The sequence below is a fragment of the Peromyscus leucopus genome, chromosome 8a, assembly GCF_004664715.2.
Source record: "Peromyscus leucopus breed LL Stock chromosome 8a, UCI_PerLeu_2.1, whole genome shotgun sequence".
Lineage (NCBI taxonomy): Eukaryota > Metazoa > Chordata > Mammalia > Rodentia > Cricetidae > Peromyscus > Peromyscus leucopus.
In genome coordinates, this window is record NC_051085.1 from 14,487,129 (window position 1) to 14,507,565 (window position 20,437).

The following is a 20,437-nucleotide window of genomic DNA, read 5'->3' on the forward strand; positions in this document are numbered from 1 at the left end:
TTGTCTCAGTGGTTAAGAGCACGTGCTTCTCTTTCAGGGGACCCTGGTTTGGCTCCTAGCATCCACATGATAGCTCATGGCAGTCATGTGTCCAGTGCTGTAGAGTCTAGTGCTTTCTCCGGGCCTTTCTCGGAGGGCGCCTGCATACATGTGATGCACATATGCAGGCATGCACACAAAATAAATACTTCTAAAGGAAAACTATCTGTTTGGCTTCCTTCTAGTAACATGCTGTTTTACACAGCAAGATTAGAACTGGAGAAGGAATAAAAATGGACCATTGAAATAGAAATCTAATTCTAGGACATGCTTACTTTTTGCAGTGATGAATATTCACAGCACCATACACTCTGGTTCAGTACAGTGATGTAACAGTAATCCAAATGCTCTTGTTTTACACATGACTCCAGGTCTTAGAAACAAGTTGTAGACTGAGTGTAGAAAGATTAGTTGGGAATTTAGGGAGAAGATAGTGTGTAGAACATGAGAGTTGGTGGGTGAATCACTAGGAGTTAGGTTATCTTTGGGAAAGTTAAAATTGATGGTACAACAAATAGAGCTTGAAGTTTCTTACTTGAAGTCAGTAAAGAGTAAAGTAATAAAGCTATAACCATAAACTTTGTAGAGAGGGGATGAAAAACAAAGTGTGATGGTGAGTTAGGTGAGTTAGTGAGTTAGTGAGTTGATATTGGCCATAGCTTATGAACTAAGAATTTTTAATATCATTATATTATTTGGAACTGTGAATGTAAGGGTTTAAAAAAATAAATAGTTCAAGGGGCTGGAGAGATGACTCAGCAACCAAGAGCACTTACTGTTCTTGCAGAGGACCCAAGTTCAGTTCCCAGCTCACAATGGTCTGTAACTCCAGCTCCAGGGAATCTGACACACCTCCTGGCCTTTCTAGGCACCTATCACCTACATAGTACATACACATACATGCAGAGAAATACTTATACACGTTAAGTAAAAATAAATAGTCTTTTAAAAAATAAAGTAAGTGACTCTGAGTGTCAGTTTGGTGAATAATCCCAAATGAGAGCAAGTACCACACTGGAACTGGTTGTTCTTTATTACAGCCCTCTCTGCATCTCTAAAGTCACTATTGTTGTGTATACATTATATGTTAAGTATTGATGGCAAAAAAGCCGTTGATGGATACTATGGTTTGCCTACCCTCTCCTCTCCTCTCTAGATTGTTGGCATGAAGAACTGTCACCCTCACTGTCTCTTCCTTCCTTGAGTAGACACAAGGCTTCATGGGGTTTGGGCCACTGATCAGTTTTGTGTGATTATGATGTAGCTGTCACTCTGATCCTGATCAGAGTAGTCACAGTTTGTTAGCACATCTGTGGCGTTACACCACAGCTTCCAGATTCTGATCGATCAGCAAACATAGATAAAGATTATAGCGAGAATTTGGAGATAAAAAAAAATAAAGACAGCTCGAGAGGCTGAACCTATCCAACGGCCCCGACTGTCTCTGCCCAGAGTTTTATAGAGACGCAAGGGTGGAGCAAAAGACCTCCTCCCCAGCACAGCCAAGTGCAGACCATCTCAGACACTGCACTCAGCCATGTCCTGATCATCCTCTATTCGACCTGCTGGTAAGCACGAGAACCCGAGAACGGGCTCCCACACCCTTCTTGAAGTCATGTGACACAACTGAATCTTTTAGAAAACGCGCAACAAGGCCTTGCCTTTATAGATCTCTTGATTATCATCTTATTGGATTTAAAGAGCTAAGGGATTGTATCATTATAAAATATTGAGTGGGTGAGTTTTAATAGTCATGACCCTTTCCATTTACCACTCAAGACTTAAGAACTAACAGCCAGATACAGTGATTAGTATCTTCAGGGGCTGTAATGGGGTCTTGGAACAGTCTAATACAATAATAAATATAATCAACTCATAGAATTAGATTGGTAGATATTGAAATGTCAGCTCTACTATTTTTAAAAATGTTTTTATTAGCCTTTTGACACAATTACTTTTGAATTCTATCAGATTAGCCTGATAATAAATGGTGTTTATCTCATAGGGGAGTCGTGAGGAGTCAGTGAGGCAGCATGTGAACACTTAGCACAGAGTTTGACACATGAAAGTCCTAAGTAAGCTTTTGTTGGTATTGTTACTGCTGATGGACAGTTGTGTACTGGACATTGTGGTGCACTGAGTTCTCCTCATTCCCATGTTGACTACATCAGAAGCTCCACAAACAGATTCATACCAGGTAATACTGCTGCCTTATGCCCTCTGAGCTTTTTCAGATGAAGCAGTGACAATTAACAGCTCCAGGATCCTGAGCTTTGCTCAGAAAATGGCCTTTATTAACTTAGTAGCACCAGGAGTGAGCAAGCTTTTTCTAAAGCTTCCAAGAGGGATCCCAGTAAACAGAGGGGTTCTTTCTCCTGTCCAGCTACTGGGTGGCCAATGACTACATCAACAAACAAGGATTTGGTCAGTCATTTCCTTCCAAGTTGAGGTCACCAAGTAGTGAACAACAGTTTCTGGATAGTATCCATCTCCTTAGTAAGGTTCCCTCACTCACTGGGGGATATTCCAGCCATCCACCGCACTGTCGTGCACTGCTCCTTCTCGAACCAGAAGATGACAGATGGCATGCTCACTAACTGATGGTCAATGCACAGGTAGTTTCCTCCCTTTGCAAGACCATTCACCCAGATTGTCCACACCTGAGGGAAGTTACTGTGTTGCGCATGCCCTGCTAGACTCAAGCAGCTCATTTTAAAGACTGTCCCTCCTTCTGTCTGTGCAGTACGTAAGAGCCCTCAGAGAGCCTTGTCAACTAAGGCCCACATTGTTTAACCATAATGGTTTCTTTTTCCTGACACACTAACTCATGAAATATCTCTCTCTCTCTCTCTCTCTCTCTCTCTCTCTCTCTCTCTCTTCTCTCTCTCTCTCTCCTCTCTCTCACACACACACACACACACACACACACACACACACACACAGTCTTTTAGATTTGTTCTTGAGGAGCCAACAATTGAGGAATAGTTTAACAAGACTAAAAGTAGTATGAAATTGGTGAAATTTTTCTAGCACTCATTCCTTTGGCCATCTTACCATTTAACATTTGGGACTGGATAATTCTTCGTAAGAAATGGTCTATATATTGTAGACTTGGCTTTGCTGTAAGAGGTGTTCCACATACTGTAGGACATTGAGCAACAGGCCTGGCTTCCGGCTTCCAGATGCCTGTAGCGGTGCCCTTGGAAATGAAAAGGTCTCCAGATATCCCCAGTGTCCCGTGAGGAGCAGGGCTGGGAAGACTAAGCTGCCCCCAGCTGAGAAGCGCTGCTGGGACATCGCCAGCAGGTTCTTTCCCTAGAAGACTTTTGTCCTGCACTTGGCCCTGTAGACGGGTAAGAGAGTCTGTGACATAGCCCTGGGAAGGTTTCGTTCCTGAGAGAACCAGTTCTGGACCTTTTCCTTTCTCCACTTTCCTTCAAGTCAATAGTCAGGTCTTCAGTGCTGTACTCAGTCATCAGGTGGTAGAATGAACAAAATTCTCAGCAGAAGTCTGTTCTTAGCCTTCTGTCAGGTCCTTCCTCTGCTGTTCTGAGCCTCTGTTTACCCATTTGTCAGTGAAGATGTGTAAAGGAAGAGAATGTTATGTTGTATCACTAAAGCCAAAGAAGTCACTAAATCTTGTTGAATAATAATAGCATGCTCTAGAAACAGGAACTGGCTTTTTCCAGAAATGCCTGATCTGGGCAGAAAATACACAGGGTGGTCAGAGCATATTGGCAACCAATGAAGTGCTATAAATTACAAAAATAAATTTTTTAAAATGCATTTATGGAGCATGTCAAAGGGACATGGGAATGACAGCTTTTGTTGGCCAAGGCTGGAACAATTTAGGAACAAAATTAGACTGGATTGGATTGTATCCCAGAGTATAAAGAATAATGAGTTTATATAAATAAACGATTATACAAATAAATAAACAAGATATTCCCCATACAAAAAATATAAAGTATTGCCGGGCGGTGGTGGCGCACGCCTTTAATCCCAGCACTTGGGAGGCAGAGCCAGGCGGATCTCTGTGAGTTCGAGGCCAGCCTGGGCTACCAAGTGAGTTCCAGAAAAGGCGCAAAGCTACACAAGAGAAACCCTGTCTCGAAAAACCAAATATATATATATATATCAAGTATTTGTTGTGAAGATTTCACCCTCAAGAGGTAGAGAATAACCCCCATTTTTTTTTAAGTGCAAGCAATGCATCACAACTTTGTTACAGAGTATAGTGTGGAACATGGCAAGAGGGATGTGATTGCACCGTGGAGACTTCTGGTGAGTACTGTCAAGGTTAGCATCGACAGCAATGAGTCGTGTTGATAGTGTGCTCTGAACATCAGGCAACTCCCAACTAAGGGATACTCTTCAAAATACCTAACCAGATGTTGGTGGTGTGGTGTTGAGCATAGCTGCCTTCCATGATACCTTACCAGAAAGCCTCAGAACTGTCAAGACTATTTAAAAAAAAAAATATCTCAGGAGACTTGACTACTGTATTAGTTACTTTCTGTTAATTATTAGTTACTTCTAATAAAATATGACCAAGGCAACTTATAGAAGGAAGTGCTAACTTGGGTTTATTATTTTAGAGGGACAGTTCATAATGGTGGGAGAGGCATGGGAAGCTGAGAGATCATATCTTCAACTGAAAGCACAAAGCAGAGAAGTCAAACTCCACAAAGGCCTCCCTCCCCCAGTGATGTACTTACTCCACTAAGACTACAGCACCTCCCCCCCAAATTTCACCACCAACAGGGGACTAAGTGTTCAATGCCCAAGACTATGGGGGAAGTTTCTCATTCAAACCCCACAACACTAACTGGCCCATGAGATTATGGAAAATAAAAAGGAGGTTGGATAATAATGAAGAGAACATGAATAAGGTGTAGACTTTATCATGTGTCCATGTTGTTTCATTAACTGTGACAGGTCTACCATAATACTGTAAGATGTTGAGAGGAAAACTGAGTGTGAAATACATAGAAATGTGCTATTATCATTTTTCTGTAAATATGAAACTACTCTAAAATTAAATGTTGATTAAAATGTAATGAAATACACCCAAAACACTGTTGCATACAGTGGTGATCTTATCCTGGAAGTCATCGTCAGGCTGAGGTCTGAATTTCCTTAGTGTTACAAGGCCATCCCTGAAGTCTCCCCACTTCTCTCTTTTCCTGGGAGCTTCCGGTCCTTCCCAATGGCATTCCATTTCTCCCTCCACCAGTTTGGAGCAGCTTTTGGTTTCCAACTACAGAGGCCAAAGGGCATCTATCACTTTGAAGCTCTGCACCTTCTTGCCCCTTCCTTTTGAGCAAGTCCACAGGGGTGCCTCCGTCTTCCCCTCACTTGGTCAGAAACACCATTGCCCTGGCTGTTTATATATGCCTTTTTCTTGCTAAGTCAAAAAAAAAATTCCATTTGGTTTATTTGTCTCTAAGGAGAAGTGGAAATAAAGTTGGGGCGCACCGTTGACGGTTCCCTTTTATAGCTGAACAGTGCGGTACAGTCCTCCTGGGAAATGGCATGAGTAATGTGGGCAGAACAGGAAAGGAAGGGAAGGATCCTTCAGAGTGGGTTGTCAGTATGAAATCCTTGGAGGACAGTACGTTGGAGGATAAAAACTTACATGTAGGTAACTAGAATAAGTTATTTCCCTGATATTTTTGCCTTTCTGGCTATGGCTGTAATATCTTAATGTCTAAAAATTTAGTCTACCATATGTATTTTCAAGAACGGTTTTGTTTGTAGATTCTAGCCACAAAGCGCTATATAAAATATGGATTTTAACACTGTTCTTTGTAGAAGTTGATCCAGAACTATTTTATTATATAGAGAACAGCTTTCTGTAGTGTTGGTGAATGATTGGCCAGTGACTTGTGGAATCATCTCCGTAGGCCTTTCAGCTCTGAGCCACACAGTGAGGGGAATGTATGCCAGAGCCAGGTTCCTGGTTGTTAGTTACTCGGTCACTGCTGTGATACAATGCCTGACAAGAGCCACTGTGGAATAAAGGGTTTGTTTTAACTCACTCTGTAAAGCTACAGTCCACTGGAGCAGGGAAGTCACGGCAGCAGTAGCATGGAGTAGCTGGTCACATTGCAGCCACACTCGAGAAGCCACAAATTCAGACTCCTGGAGCTCAGCGGGCTTCCTCTCTTATATTTAGTCCAGGATCCCAGCCTGTGGACTAATACAGCCCACTTCAGTTAATGGAATCTAGAAAATCCCTCACAGAAAATTGTTTCCATGGTGATTCTAAACCCTATCAAGTTGACAAGATTAACTATCAGAATGATGGTCTAGGATTGTCATTTAATACATAAATACTCTCTAGGATTCTTACCCTGTAAGCTTATTTGACATTCCATCCCTCCCTACCTTTGATGTGGAGAAGGTAACAGCACTGCCTCTGGAAGAGCGCACAGAGTCGGGGTAGGGAAGGTAACATGGCTGCCTCTGGAAGAGGGCACAGAGTCGGGGTAGGGAAGGTAACATGGCTGCCTCTGGAAGAGGACACAGAGTTGGGGTAAGGAAGGTAATGTGGCTGCCTCTGGAAGAGGGCACAGAGTCGGGGTAGGGAAGGTAACTTGGCTCTGGAAGAGGACACAGTCGGGGTAGGGAAGGTAATGTGGCTGCTTGAGGTACAGGTGTAAAGACGCAGCCACCCGTTCTGGGAATAGTTCCTATTAACCTGTGCTGAAGCACCGAAATAGATTCAGGATTATAATTATTCCTTCTATTTTTTAAAGTGCCCTATGCCGGTCCTGTTTACTTATTCTGATCCAAGTACCGCACTCTCGTTGTATGTAGCCACAACTGATCATTTTAGGAACCGTGAACTGAAGTTAACTTACCCCCGGGGAGGGCTAGCCAACACAACTTCCTGCCATGATGAAATGGCCTATATCTGTGCTGCCCAGTGTGGTAGCCACTAAACCACACGTGGCTCTCAAGCACTTGAAATATGGCTCGAGTGTTGCAGGAACCGACTTTCCAACTTTATTTACTTGTACTTAATTTTAAGTAGCTACCTTTGACAAATGGCATGCCGGAGCACAGGCCTGGACAGTTTAGGAATCCTCCATCATAATGCAGGCCTCTGTGTGGCAGCTCTTTGCATAGCTTATACACACTAGTCATCTTGAGAAAAAAAAAAAGGTTCTTTTGAAGACCTGTTAGTCTTAGAATATTTGATGTATGTATCACTAGAGGAACAGGGTTTGTTTCAGTTTGACCCATTTCAGTCTGAAGCTAAAACAGTTTGAACTCTTCTCTAAAAAATGGAATTTGATGAAATGATGATAGAAATATGATCGAAATATGTGTGTGTGCTTATATTTATACAAAATTCTGAAAGACTTCTTTTCAAAAGAAGCGAAGTTTGCTGAACTTGGTTCTCACAGTCTTTTGGGAAGCGGGGGTTGTAGCCCATATGTCCTTAATTCTGCCTTCAAGAGTCTGAGCCTTCAGAAAATTATTATTGGCAAGAGGTTATTTCTTTAATTCTGAAAACAAAGAACTATTTTCTTTTACAGATACAAGTCTGTTATTTGATGCCTACAAAGTTCAGTGACACTTTCAATTCAGATTGAGTGTTATTTACAGAGCCAGACAAAAATCCAGTCTCATGATATTTCCATTAGGCTAAGAATGGAATTCAGAGATTATGGTCTGGGAAAGGGGAAGTGTGGTTTATGAATTCATAAATACTTTGCAGATAAACATTCAACTCTTAAAACAGTGACAGCTGTTTCCATCACTGTTCCTAAATTAGATTAATAGATTCAGGAACTCTGGAAGAAACCAGGAAAGGTGAGAATTCTCGACAACTTCCTTCCTTTCTCGAGAATGTCCTCCAGAGTGAGGACAGCGCAGAGCTGACAGGTGTTACAGGGGCAACGGGCTGAACAAAAGACAAGGGGGGGGCCTGTCCCCCAAGAAAACTCCTCATGTGACTTTTGTCTTCTTAAACACACATGGTTTCATTGTTTAGTACACAGCTCTCCCATCGATTATAAAATTCAAAAACACTTCTTAGGTTTGCAAAAGGGAATGGTTATGTTTCTGAATGGACAGATTTACAGTGTCACTGGATTGTTTTATGTGGTTATTCACATTGACTCTTTCCATGCGAACCTTTCATGACTGGTTAACACTTGCTTTCGGTCTGTTTCTCACACTCACTTTCCTGGTCATAATACCACTGAGTCAGTTTTCTCTCGCTGCACTTGTTCAACTCTGTTGGTGGCGGTGAACACGGTTTTCTCTAGTGAGACTCTCATTGTCTCCCGAAGCCCTGTCCGTGTTCCTTCTACCTGAGACTTTCTCTGGAGAGACGTCTAACACCACGGACTAACTCTCCTGGTTTTGTGTGTTTCTGTATGTTTATCCCTGTACTCCAGTTTATCCACACTACAGAAGGGAGACATGTAGGATAATTAAGTTGCTTCCTGGTCATCATTCACGTGTAGTTTATGTAACTGCCTGTTGTACTGGTCTCTACCTAAAAATGGAATCACTACACTACAGAATCAGTGCGTATGGGAGTGGAGGGTTCAGCCTGACGGCGACTGCTTCGTCTTCTCCGAGGTAGTCCTCAGTCCTCAGTAGAGGAATGGCCCAGATACTTTTTATGTTGTCAGGATTATTTTTCCGTTTCAGTATCCATAATGATAATCACAGTTTAACTTAGGAGAAAGCCAGTAGTGCCTAGCCCTTTTGCTATTTTAGGTCACAGGCTTCATTACAATGATCCTCAAATATATTCATTCCCAATTTTCGGACTGACTGACACCCCTAACCCCCACCACATAAAAGAAAACAAAAAAAAAAAACAACAACAAAAAAAACTCTTAAGGGAGTAGCCTTTGACCCAGTTCAGTTTTTTCAAAATAACTTGCATTTTGGTCCTGCAGTGGAGCTGTTGGGGAAGGGAAAGGTTGGTTCAGTGCTATGATGTAAAAGGTCGTGTGTGTGTGTGTGTGTGTGTGTGTGTGTGTGTGTGTCCGCAGTACTCGAAGAGTTAATAAAATTGGATGTCAGGTGTTCCAAAGTGTGGTTAGTGAGTGTACAAGGATGTGTTCCTTATCCAGAACAGGATTGGTCACTGTTCTCCAACAGCATTCATGGAGCGTAAGTGAGACGTAAGAAAATCTGTTGTTCAGTTTATGAATTGTACAGGAAAATAAGTGAAGAAACACTGGAGTATTATTGGATTGGAAAGAGTTGGTGTGGAAAAGGTAAATAGGCTGAAGAAGGAACATAAGGAGTGGCGTGGGGGAGGCGAGCTGAAGTAGAACCCTACCTAGGGCAGGCTGTTTCCCAGGAAGCCCTGCGCGGCCACTGTTCACCCGTGAGCCCCATCCACTCAGGTGCCGGCTGTTTTCCAGCTGACGCTGGACAGAGCTCTGAGCTGTGGTAACATTAAGACAATAAACCACTGGGTTTGTAAAGGAGAAAGCCGTGCCCACCCCAGACACCCTGTGTTCTCTGCTCTGTCTACGCTCTGATACAGTGTAGACTGTAAACTCGGTGCCGCTGATGGATCCACTTTTGTTATTATGTTCTCTGGGAGCTTTAGTTCTCAGCGTGTATAGACTGAGAGGCTGTCTTAGCATTCTGTCAGCCTACATGCTGCAGAAGAAAAAATGGGTTATAGAAACCACAGTGGCCATACTGCTCCAGGGCTTTGGTTGGTTAAATAACTGAGCTCTTGGGTCCTCGGTGGGAGGCAAATTACCTTTAAATTTTTGTAGTAAGTGAACTGTAATATCTAGAATGTGATTCCTTTGTTCCTGTTAGTGGTTCTGATTTCTGTGTGCCTCGGAGCTGAAGGAATCCGCTGCACTCTTTTTTTTATGGAATGGAATAAGCACACTGTGCCGGAGGCAGTCTGTTACAGTTCACCTGGTTTTTTCCAGATCCTGTCTTCTGAAGGACCTGGTAGGTTTCAAATCGGGAGAATCAGTCAGTGACCAGCTCCTGTTGAAAACAACACTTCCCAGGGTGTTTTGTGTGTCTTGCAAATGAAGGCTGTTACACAACAAAGCTCTTAAGGCCAGCCCCTAAAACCTGTCCATTTTTTATCTGCAGGCGTCATTAGACCATTGTTCCGGGGCAGGGGGCGAGGATCCCATTTCTTTTACAGGTACTATTTAAGGTGGTATTGAAGCAGAAGAGACCTTGCTCATGGCACTGGAACTGTCTAGGTCCTTCTGATGATGTCAGCACGGGCTGCCTGGAGCTTTCCACTTCCTCTGATATTAGCAAGGGAAAATATTGCCAGCTGTCAGCTTTTTAGCCCTGAGCTTACATTGTCTTGCTGTGACTCCTGCTATTTATTACCAAGTACCTCAAGTGAACCTGAAAACATGTCATTCAGAGTCAAAAAGTAAAGTATATCAGAATTCTGATGGCAACAGTAAAGATAAAATTAGATTTCTTTTTAAAAGTCCATGGATGTTTAAGAAAGCGGAAGATTGAAGTGACCATTTCTGAACCATGGAAAATAAACTGTTGAAAAGATGAGACTAGAGACAGGTGGGGGACAGTGGCATCGTGCCTGGGATTCTGCACATGAAGACATGTGTATTACCTTGTAGAAAAGCAGTGTATCACAAAACAATGGCATCTAAGCCAGTTTTGTTTACAAGTACTTAATATGGTTGGCTTTATTAGTAAGAAATATATCTGTGAAGACATTGAAGATGCTCGAGTCACGTAAGTAGAGAAACAGTCCACCTCTTATTATAGATGTCATCTGTTAAATGAGCTTCGTTTTGAAGACTAAATAGTGGTGACTCATCCCTCAGCAAAGGAAATTGCCTATGCTTCCTTTGGTGTCCCACTTAGACGATCCCATTCTACTAGGGAAAGTTTTCACATGCTCTCTGGATTTATGTGTGTTCTAATGCAACCATTCTTAAAATATGGGCGTAAACCAACAGAATCAGAAACTCTGAGAGTAAATCCTCTAGAGGTCTGTTTGCCCTTAACTTTGAGACCCACTAGTGTGTAGAAATCTTTCCTCTGAAAGCCTTCATGCATAAAACAAAGAGAAACAGTAAGGAAGGGGCCCCCATTGGGATGGGAGTCCTCAGGAGGGAATCACTGCAGAGACACAGGTGTGGTGCAGATAGACATTCTCAGGGACCACCAGTTTTCCGAGAGTGGTGCACAGGAAGTGACAGATGCTACAAGTGCTGGAGTGTTCTGCTGTGCCCCCAGGCTTGGAAGTCACACGGAGGCACCAGAGTTTACCATCCTCTCTATTCATGCCGACCAATCCAGTCTCCTCTTAACACAGACAGTTCCTAACGCTTGCACATCTCACTCACCTATACCTTCCCTTCTCTTCATTTCTGTCTTGAACAAAGGCCTCATCTATAGGGCTCTCTCTGGTCCAGTGTGCTTACTCCTGTGTTGCCATGGCAATCCCCTGACTGACTACTTCTTGAGCAGTGCCATTCAAAGACGGACCCATAACCCAGGTGTATCTGATTAAGAGTGGGGATTGCTGAGTTATTGATCGTAGGGGCCCCATGGAAACCCTCTAAAAACACAGGCTATTACCAAGCCTATTGGTTGCTCTCCGCAAACTGGTGATAAGGCCCTTTTGCTGAAGACAACATCTACATTACTCACTGAACATGGAGAAGTCAAACCTTCACCCCTAGTGACTAGTGTTCATGATACTGGAAGGTACTCTGCCCACTACCACAGGAGGAAGGTAAACACTAACCCAGCTACAAACCCATCAATCTACAATGTTGACCTACCCACAAGATATGCTAAAGCAGTACAGTAGCACGGAAGTTATTAGAGTAACCATCCACTATCTGATTGGAATTAAGGCCTATTCCATGAGATGGAGCCCATCCCCAACGCTGCCCAGGTGCCTGAGAACTTGAGACTAGACAGGACGTGGACCTAGCAGAAAACCAAATACTGCTGTTCTGCTAAAGGAACTGTAGCAAAAAAATGACTCCTAAGATAGATCAGTGCCTTGCTCAGCCATCATCAGAGAAACTTCCTCCTGCAATTAATGAGAACAGATACAGAGACCCACAGCTAGACAATGTGCATAGAGGGAGAGATCTTGGAACACTCAGTCCTAAATGGGGTGTCTCCCCTCGGATCCCTCCTCTCAGAGCTTAGGAAACTCTAGAAGAGGAAGTGGAAGAATGTAAGGGCCAGTGGGGATGAAAGACACCAAGGAACCAAAGCCTTCTAGACACAAGACTGACGTCAACACAGTGTACTCCAGAGTCTGGGACAGAATGCACAGGGCCGGCACAGGTCTAAGTAAGTTGGGGTTCCAGCACGAGAAGGGAGGCAGACACAAGCTTTCATCCGTAACCCACCAGTTATCTCCACATGATAACTGCTCACAAAGGAAAAATTCGTTTTCTACAACAGAATCTCACTTAAAAACCATACTTAAGGGCAACCTTGTGCCTAGCAGTAGATGAAATGTACACAAAATGAATTCAGTGGCATTTTGTGGACGGTTTTGTTTCATATTGCTTTGGGCATTTTGATTTTTTTTTAACTAAACAAATCTTTTGCTTACATAAATGGTTTCCAATTTAGTTTTTATGGGTTTTGTGTGTGTGTGTGTGTGTGTGTGTGTGTGTGTGTGTGTGTGTGTGAATATGTGTGTGTCTCAGTATGTGTTTCTTACACTTTTTCTTTGGCTCTTTTTTTTTCCCCTCTGCTTGTTTGTTTTGTCTTATTCTTGTTTATTTATTTTATTATTTTTTACATGCCTGTTTGTGTTCTAATGAGAAATAAAGAAAGGATATGGATTTAGGTGGGTAGTGAAGTTGGGAGGGTCTGAGGAGTTGGGGGGACTGTAACTAGAACATACTATATGAAAAATCTATTTAAATTTTAAAAAAAAAGAGTGGGGATTGCGTCTTCTTGGATCTGAACATTGTATTGGTACCCCCAAGAATGAATACATTGTAAGAACAGCCCCCAGGCTTGTTGGTTACATCCTGCCTATGTTGGAGAGCTTGGGCTAAGTGGAGACTCTCATTGCTAAACTACTCAGAAGAGACGGCTCTTCCACTAGTGCGCGTGCGTAGCTGAGGTTCCTACCGACCAGTACCTCTGTGTTACCTAGCAGCTTGTGCAGATGGCATCGTAGACAGCTGTGCCATCGGATGGGCCTGCTGTGCCTCCAGCTGTCGCTGTCCTTGTTAGAGGACCATCTGTTTCCTCCAAGATTATCAGTATCTACCCAGTAACCATACCAGAAGGAGCAAACTCTGTCCTGCTACAGAACCTCATCCTGTCATCGTGGGAGAACAGGCTGTGAACTCCCGTGCTGACAAGTGAGTTGCCTAGGCCAAGTTAAACACACAGGGACTGCGCAGGTTGTGGTAAACTAATAGAGAATATATGTACCCCGACTTAAACACTGAAACACAAGAGCTTATAAATCACATGCATAGTGCATAGACTTTCTAACCGTTTGGTAGCTGTGCTAGTTAAGGTTTTTTGTCAACTTGACACAAGCTGGAGTCATTTGGGAAGAAGGAATCTCAATTGAGAAAAATGCCTTCATCTGATTGGCTTGTAAGCAAATCTGGGGGTCATTTTCTTGATTAATGATTAGTGTGGAAAGCCCAACGCACTGTGGGTGGTGCCTCCCTTGGGCAGGTGATCCTGGGAGGTCTAAGGAAGGTAGCTCTGTGAGCTTGGGGAGGAAACTCTCTGCTTCAGTTCCTGCCTTAGGTTCCTGCGTTGAGTTGCTGCACTGACTTTCCAGATGGACTATTGAAATAAACTCTTTCCTCCCCAGGTAGCTTTTGATCATGGTGTTTAATCACAGCAATAGAAAGAACACCTAAGACAGTAGCTCTGGAGCCATAAAAGAGCATCTTTGGCTTATCAGTGATTCATTTGGACTATGTGAATAAATTTTCTAAAAGAGCCCTGTGACAGCCTTTTTACCACAGGAATTCTCCAGTTATAGATAACAAATTGTAATGCCAACTAAACAGAATGTCATGCTAATTTATATAAGAGTAAACATTTTAAAGGTAATTATCCCCAATAACATTTCAGATAATCAACAATTGGGCCAGCACGATGGCTCAGTATTTAATTAATTAGACACTTGTGGCCAAGCCTGACAACCTGAGTTTGGTCCCCAGAACCCACATGGTAGAAGGAGAGAGTTAACTCCCACAAATTGGCCTTTCTGTAGCATTTGCACCACACACACACACACACACACACACACACAACACACACACACACACACACAGTAGACAAAACATAATAAACAGCAGTTAATATATGTTTTGGTTTCCTTTCTCATAAACAGAGAACTACTTTAGGCAATAAAGTTGCTTTAAAATTAAAATGCTTAGAGAGCCTGTGACTCTCATTGATGCATGCAAAACATGTAGATGATTGCAGAAAGACGCTAAGTGTGCATAGTTAGAGCACTGCTTCTTAACCTAATGTCACCTTAGAAATACTTCAGGGTCCTCAAAACACACCCATATTGTGGCCCAGACCAAACCAGCTGAGGTGCATCATTGGAATGAGGCATTGGTATATGAATTAAATTTCAGAGATAGAAATAAGATGTTGTTAAAATGTATATTTTATATGGTTTTTTTCCAGTATACTATATAGTTCACTTCCCAATTCTTTGGGGTTCTTTTCTGAGCATTATATTTAGCATACAGATTTTTCACTTCCATTCATATGTATTTACTTACAAATAAATCATCAGATTGGTACAAACTACAGAGAGACTATAAATAGTTTTATATATTTAAAAAACACTGTTTTTTAAAATTTCAGCTGCACCCTTTGCCCTCTATAAATACACAAAGAGATGTACCTCTTTTGTCCTCTGTTAAATATCTCAGCCTTTTGTAGACAACATTTTTTTTCAGAAAATCATTAATTGGATCATCTCTATAGCACACACATTTTAACAGCCCACAGGAAATGTTTCAGCTGTTTACTGACACGCTCTTATCTAACTGGTAAGGTTGATATTTTCAGTCTCCTCAATTCCGTTCTGCAGTGGCAGCAGCAGCAGACCTTTGCTGGAGGCTGATGGTGGAGGTTTTAGCATCCCAGTGTCTCCATCCCCTTCCCCCCCAGATCGAAGAACAAGGGCAGTAGCTGAGTAACCAGGAGTGAGAGTAGTGATGTGGCACTAAGTTCTCAGGATTTGAGTTGTAGCAGCTCCCTCTGACCACCAGAGGTCTCCCGAGCCTGCATGAGTCCTGCAGGCTGTCTTCTGTGCACAGCAGACCGCTCCAGCATGGCGGCTTTTCCTTGAAGCTCTATCAACCAGCATTTTAACATGAGAGCGCTGAACTTCTATTCTTTTTTTTTTTTTTTTTTTTTTTTTTTTTTTTTTGGTTTTTTGAGACAGGGTTTCTCTGTGTAGCTTTGCGCCTTTCCTGGAGCTCACTTGGTAGCCCAGGCTGGCCTCGAACTCACAGAGATCCACCTGGCTCTGCCTCTCGAGTGCTGGGATTAAAGGCGTGCGCCACCAACGCCCGGCCTGAACTTCTATTCTTAAAGTCCGCTTTTTGAAATTTTACTTCTCTTTCCATCTAGACAGAGAAAACAGCATCTCAGGCTAAGAGGGGCAGGAAAGCCGGGGAAAACGGGGAAAATGAGTTCCATAAAGTGGCAGTGAATTCCCTCAGAGAATAAGCAAAAATGCAGACTTCTTTGCAAGTTCAAAACAAACAAGACCGTTGCTTTCCACCTTAGATCTGAATTCCCTATCTTGTCCAATTAGTGGTAATCTGATGACATTGTGTTAAACGTGATTTTATAATGGTAAAAACCAGTGCTTTAGATACAGACGACTTAGACAGCACATAGTGAATATAGATGTTATTTGTTATGCACAGTTCGGCAGCATGCCACAAGTCATATCATTACTTTGACTATAAAGACATTAATGTTCTTGTGTTTTCTTCTATACGAATCCAGCGTTCATGCATTGTCAGCCTCATGCCAAGCAGAAAGGTACATTTCTTGCCTTCAAAGTTTAGTCTCTTGGGAAATCATTTAATAGAAAAACTGTGTCGTAATAAGAATATAGTTTGAGGGCTGGGCAGACAGTGGCCTTAGTCACCAGTGCTGGCAGCCTGAGTTCAATGACTGGGATTCCCCTGAGCTGTCCTCTGAGCTCACACATGTGCCATGATAAGTGTCTGCACACATAGAGTAAATGAATGTAATTTTAAAATTTGTTGAATAATACGGTTGGAGGGGCCTAGGGAGATGGCTTGGCAAATCCTTGCCTTGCAAGCATCAGAACCTGAGTTCAGTCCCCACACCCCGCACCCCACACCCCACACCCTGCACAAAAAGCCAGGCACAGTGGTGCCTGCTTATAATTGTAGCACTGGGAAGATGGAGACAGCAGCTCCCTGGGGCTCACAGGCCACCAGTCTAACCGACTTGTCGGTCTCCAGGCCAGTGAGCGATGCTGAAAGCTGTACCTGAGGTTGTCTTCTGGCTCCCACATCCGCACAGGTACGCGGACATACACACACACACACACACACACACACACACACACACACACACACACACACACACACACAATGGTTTCAGGTTACAGAGGTGTGTCAGTCTGTGATCTTTTTAGTACAGGCAACTAGGAATCTACCATTGGCATCTGTTCAAACAGTGTTGTGTTTTTTAGTCTGTCCCATTCGGTGGCTGATGAAAGAGTAACCTCAGTATTAATGACCTTCCTGGTTAAGTTAGTATACTTGCCTTCTTGGGTTAGACTTACTAAGAGTTACTGTTAAAATTAATCTAGATAACAAATTTAAAGTGTGCTACTTAAATATATATGCTTTTTCTCTCCCGTTGTAATGCCAGCGCTAATTTTAAAAGCAATTCATATTTTGATCGCTAGAGGGCAGTAGGCACACATCACCAAGAAAAATCTTCTAAATACAGAAAAGATGGTCTCTAAATGTTCTCCGCATCATGCATTATAAAGCTTTGTTTCCAGATGTAAAATTTACTTGTTACAAAAGCGCATGCCACTCTTCATGTGTAAAGGCCTCTGGAATCGATTGAGTGGTTAGGGTTAGGGTTAGGGTTAGGGTTTGTCAGGACCTGTTAAACGGTCGTGTTCTTAGCCGTTTGCATTTGTTGTTTTTCTTAACTTCCTTTAGTTACCAGAACCTTTTCTTCACTGAAGAGCAGAAAATATATTTTAATGTTTAAGAAGCATTTAAGAAAATGCTTCTGAAACATTCGCGATCCAGAGAACTGCACTCATGTCCTGTGGGAGCAAATACAAAGAGAACTGTGTGAACAGTTGTCTTTACACCAGTCTTCTGAAGTCTGATTGTTTTCTCGCAATAACATACCCTCTCTCATGCTGTGCTCTAGTCTGGTTGTGATGTCCTTGTGGTGTATTGTCCTCTGTGTCAGGATGTTCAAGGCATCCTCATGGGTATTCTTAATGTGTATGCGGGTTATTACAGAATTGAGTTTCTTTCATCTGAGCAAATTTCATCTAGAGGTTTGTTAACTCAGTGCCTTGTCGTGAGGCCACTGATGTTATCAGGAGTCTGGGTGTCCTTCATATGTCTTTGCTCCCATCCCTGACTTGTTCTTTGCACTGAAGGCACCTGCTGCAGGTCTAAATAGAACCTGTAACCATGACAAAGCCGGGTAGTGGAAGAGCGCTATCTCACATTTTCAGTGGTTTGCACTACTTGGGGACTCCTACTTCTGGGGTGCTCGCTTTGGCCCTCATTTGCCACATGGGGTCTCTGCACCTCTCTATGAGATTCACTGGTAAGTAGGGGAAATCCTCATTGTGTGTGTGGACAGAGACATCGGGATTCTACCAGGTGTCAGGGCCCTGAAAGGAAAAATGAAACATCCCACAAATTGTGGTATTCGCCAGCAGAGAAGAAGTGGGGTGGACCTGGGCAGGCAGGAAACAGGCTTTGCTCCTGTGTTGGACTTCGTTTTTGTGTGTTTCACATAGAGACTCTCTGGCCTGGTGTCCTGATAGTCTCAAAATGTAATCTTCATCTCTGCTCTTTCACGTGCATTGCTATGGACAGAGTTGCAGGGTAGCCCATAGTTATGGAGTCAGTACGGTTCAGCATCTTAGTTTGTCCTTGCGTTGTTCTCCTCCTAGCACTAAAGGAACTAAGAACTTCGATTTCCTCCTCTGATTATTGGTACAACCGTGCTCAGAAAAACAGTCGTTCTAAGCTGCTCCTTGAGTCCAGTAGCCTTCAGCAAATCCCGCAGCTGCCGACGCTGTGAGGGCTGGGCCCAGCAGCTCCAGTTCAGCCATGCAGCCGGTGGAGTGCCGGGCAGCCTTCTCTGCAGCTTTGCTCGGGCACCGCAAGTGGCTGGAACCTAGCAATCAACAGCTGTTCGTGTCCCATCAGAAATGGCATGGTTGTGCCTCTGAAGGACACAGAGGGCCGAGGAGCTGCTCCGTGGCAAAGACGGGCGCCTGGGGCGTTCGTTATCTGAGTGTTTGGTTCTTATCGCTTTCAGTATTTGTTCGGTATTTATTAATCAGCTCACTTAAAATACAGTAAGGCTTTTCTCTGTTTTGAAATGTTGATGATACTCTATTATATGGTTTTAATAGCATATTGATTATTCATGAACTAGTATTATCAATTGTCATGATTTTTTAAAGTAAACAAATGCTTTTTTTACAGATCTGGGGTTTTTGTTTGTTTGTTTGGTTGGTTGGTTTTTGGTTTTTTGAGACAGGGTTTCTCTGTGTAGCTTTGTGCCTTTCCTCGAACTCACTTGGTAGCCCAGGCTGGCCTCAACTCACAGAGATCCGCCTGGCTCTGCCTCCTGAGTGCTTGGATTAAAGGTGTGTGCTACCACCGCCCGGCACAGATCTATTTTTATTTTCTATTTTGTTTGTGTCTGTCTATATCTGTGTGGGATATCTTTATCTGAGTGAAGGTTTTGAGGACAACAGAAGACACTGGGCCCCTGGAGCTGGATTTACAGGCAGGGCGTAGATAGGCAGATCCCTGTGAATTCCAGAATAGCCAGGACTACATAGAGAGAGCCTGTCTCCAAACCAAAAACAAACAAACAAACAAACAAAAAGTAGTTAGTATTGGCGTAATGGCTAGATTGTTTGAACCCAATCTTTATGCCTTTTAATTTTCTGCAGCTTTGAAAGACATGTACTTGTCTGAGATTAAACTAAGTTTAGAAACATTTTTATTAAAGATACTGCCTTTCTGTTTTTATTTTTCAGAAAATTGTGGATTCTTCTTCCCAGAAATAAAAAGAAATCTAGGCAAATATGTGCACCGCTGTCCTGACTCTGTAAGAAGATGGCTTCAAGAGCTGAAGGCTGCTGGGAAAATCACCATGCTGATCACCAGTTCTCACAGCGACTACTGTAAACTTCTCGGCACTTACATCCTCGGGTAAGTGACCAGCCATGCTTCGTGGATTTCATTGCTCTGCTTTAGGTGATCACTGAGGACTGACTGGAATCTTTCCTGGAATGCTGGGGCTGTTCATGGACGATAGCAAGCCATGTGTTTTCACTTCTGTAAACAAGGTTGGCTGCCCCAGCTGCCCAGGACATACTTGATCACACACAGACAGGAGGTATGTAGGCAGGCAGTCTGTCAGGGTGTATGCTTGTCCCCAGTTGATCGAAGACAGAAGTATGTAGTCTTGTGGGTTTTACCTTTACGCTGACTAACTTAATTCACGGCCATTTTCAGAATCCCAGCCAGCATCCATGCCTAGCCAGTGCCCATCATCCTGGCCAGTATTTAATAAATTGGCTTCAAATCTGGCTTTTAAAAAATACATATATACTCCCCTCGAGATTGTATCCATTTCAGTGCAGATTCATGCAACATGCTGTTTAGCAAAGCCAGCGATGGAATTAACATAAAATCAAGGCAATAGATTTTGAAAAGGGATCAACATGATTCAGGGCCTTCTTTATAACTACTTGTGTGGCCTGGGATACAGTTTGTAACTTCTTTGAGCCTTAATTTCATTGTCTTAAACTATTAAACAATTCCTTATGAATATAAGGGCGTATTTAAATAGTACATACAGTACATGCTACCCATACATATTGGGCAGAATAGCTGATAAGCTTTAATAATTGTTAAACTAATATACCTCATCCTTGGCAATCCCGGGAAGGCCCAGGATTCCACAGAGGGTTGTTAGATTTCTTCTAAGATTACAAACCTCAGCAAACACAATTGCCTTGAGTGTGAACCAAGCCGTAGCCCCTCGGCTTACCTCCATCTTTAGCCCCAGGATTTCTGTGTTCTTTAGCATGTGTGCAGATTTAGTCTACTCTGTGGCATACTTACCAGGGAATGGATTTCCTGCT

At 42.9% G+C, this 20,437-nt stretch overlaps 1 protein-coding gene across 2 annotated transcripts in view; it reads left to right on the plus strand.

The window, feature by feature from the left end:
- The window catches only part of Nt5dc1 (5'-nucleotidase domain containing 1), a 108,893-nt gene that overhangs the window by 64,807 nt on the left and 23,649 nt on the right, over positions 1 to 20,437 (plus strand). For both annotated transcript variants that reach the window (XM_028874818.2, XM_037200415.1), the window contains one exon: positions 19,325 to 19,499. In XM_028874818.2, the coding sequence (XP_028730651.1) occupies positions 19,325 to 19,499 (175 nt within the window). The remainder of the gene's footprint in view (positions 1 to 19,324; positions 19,500 to 20,437) is intronic.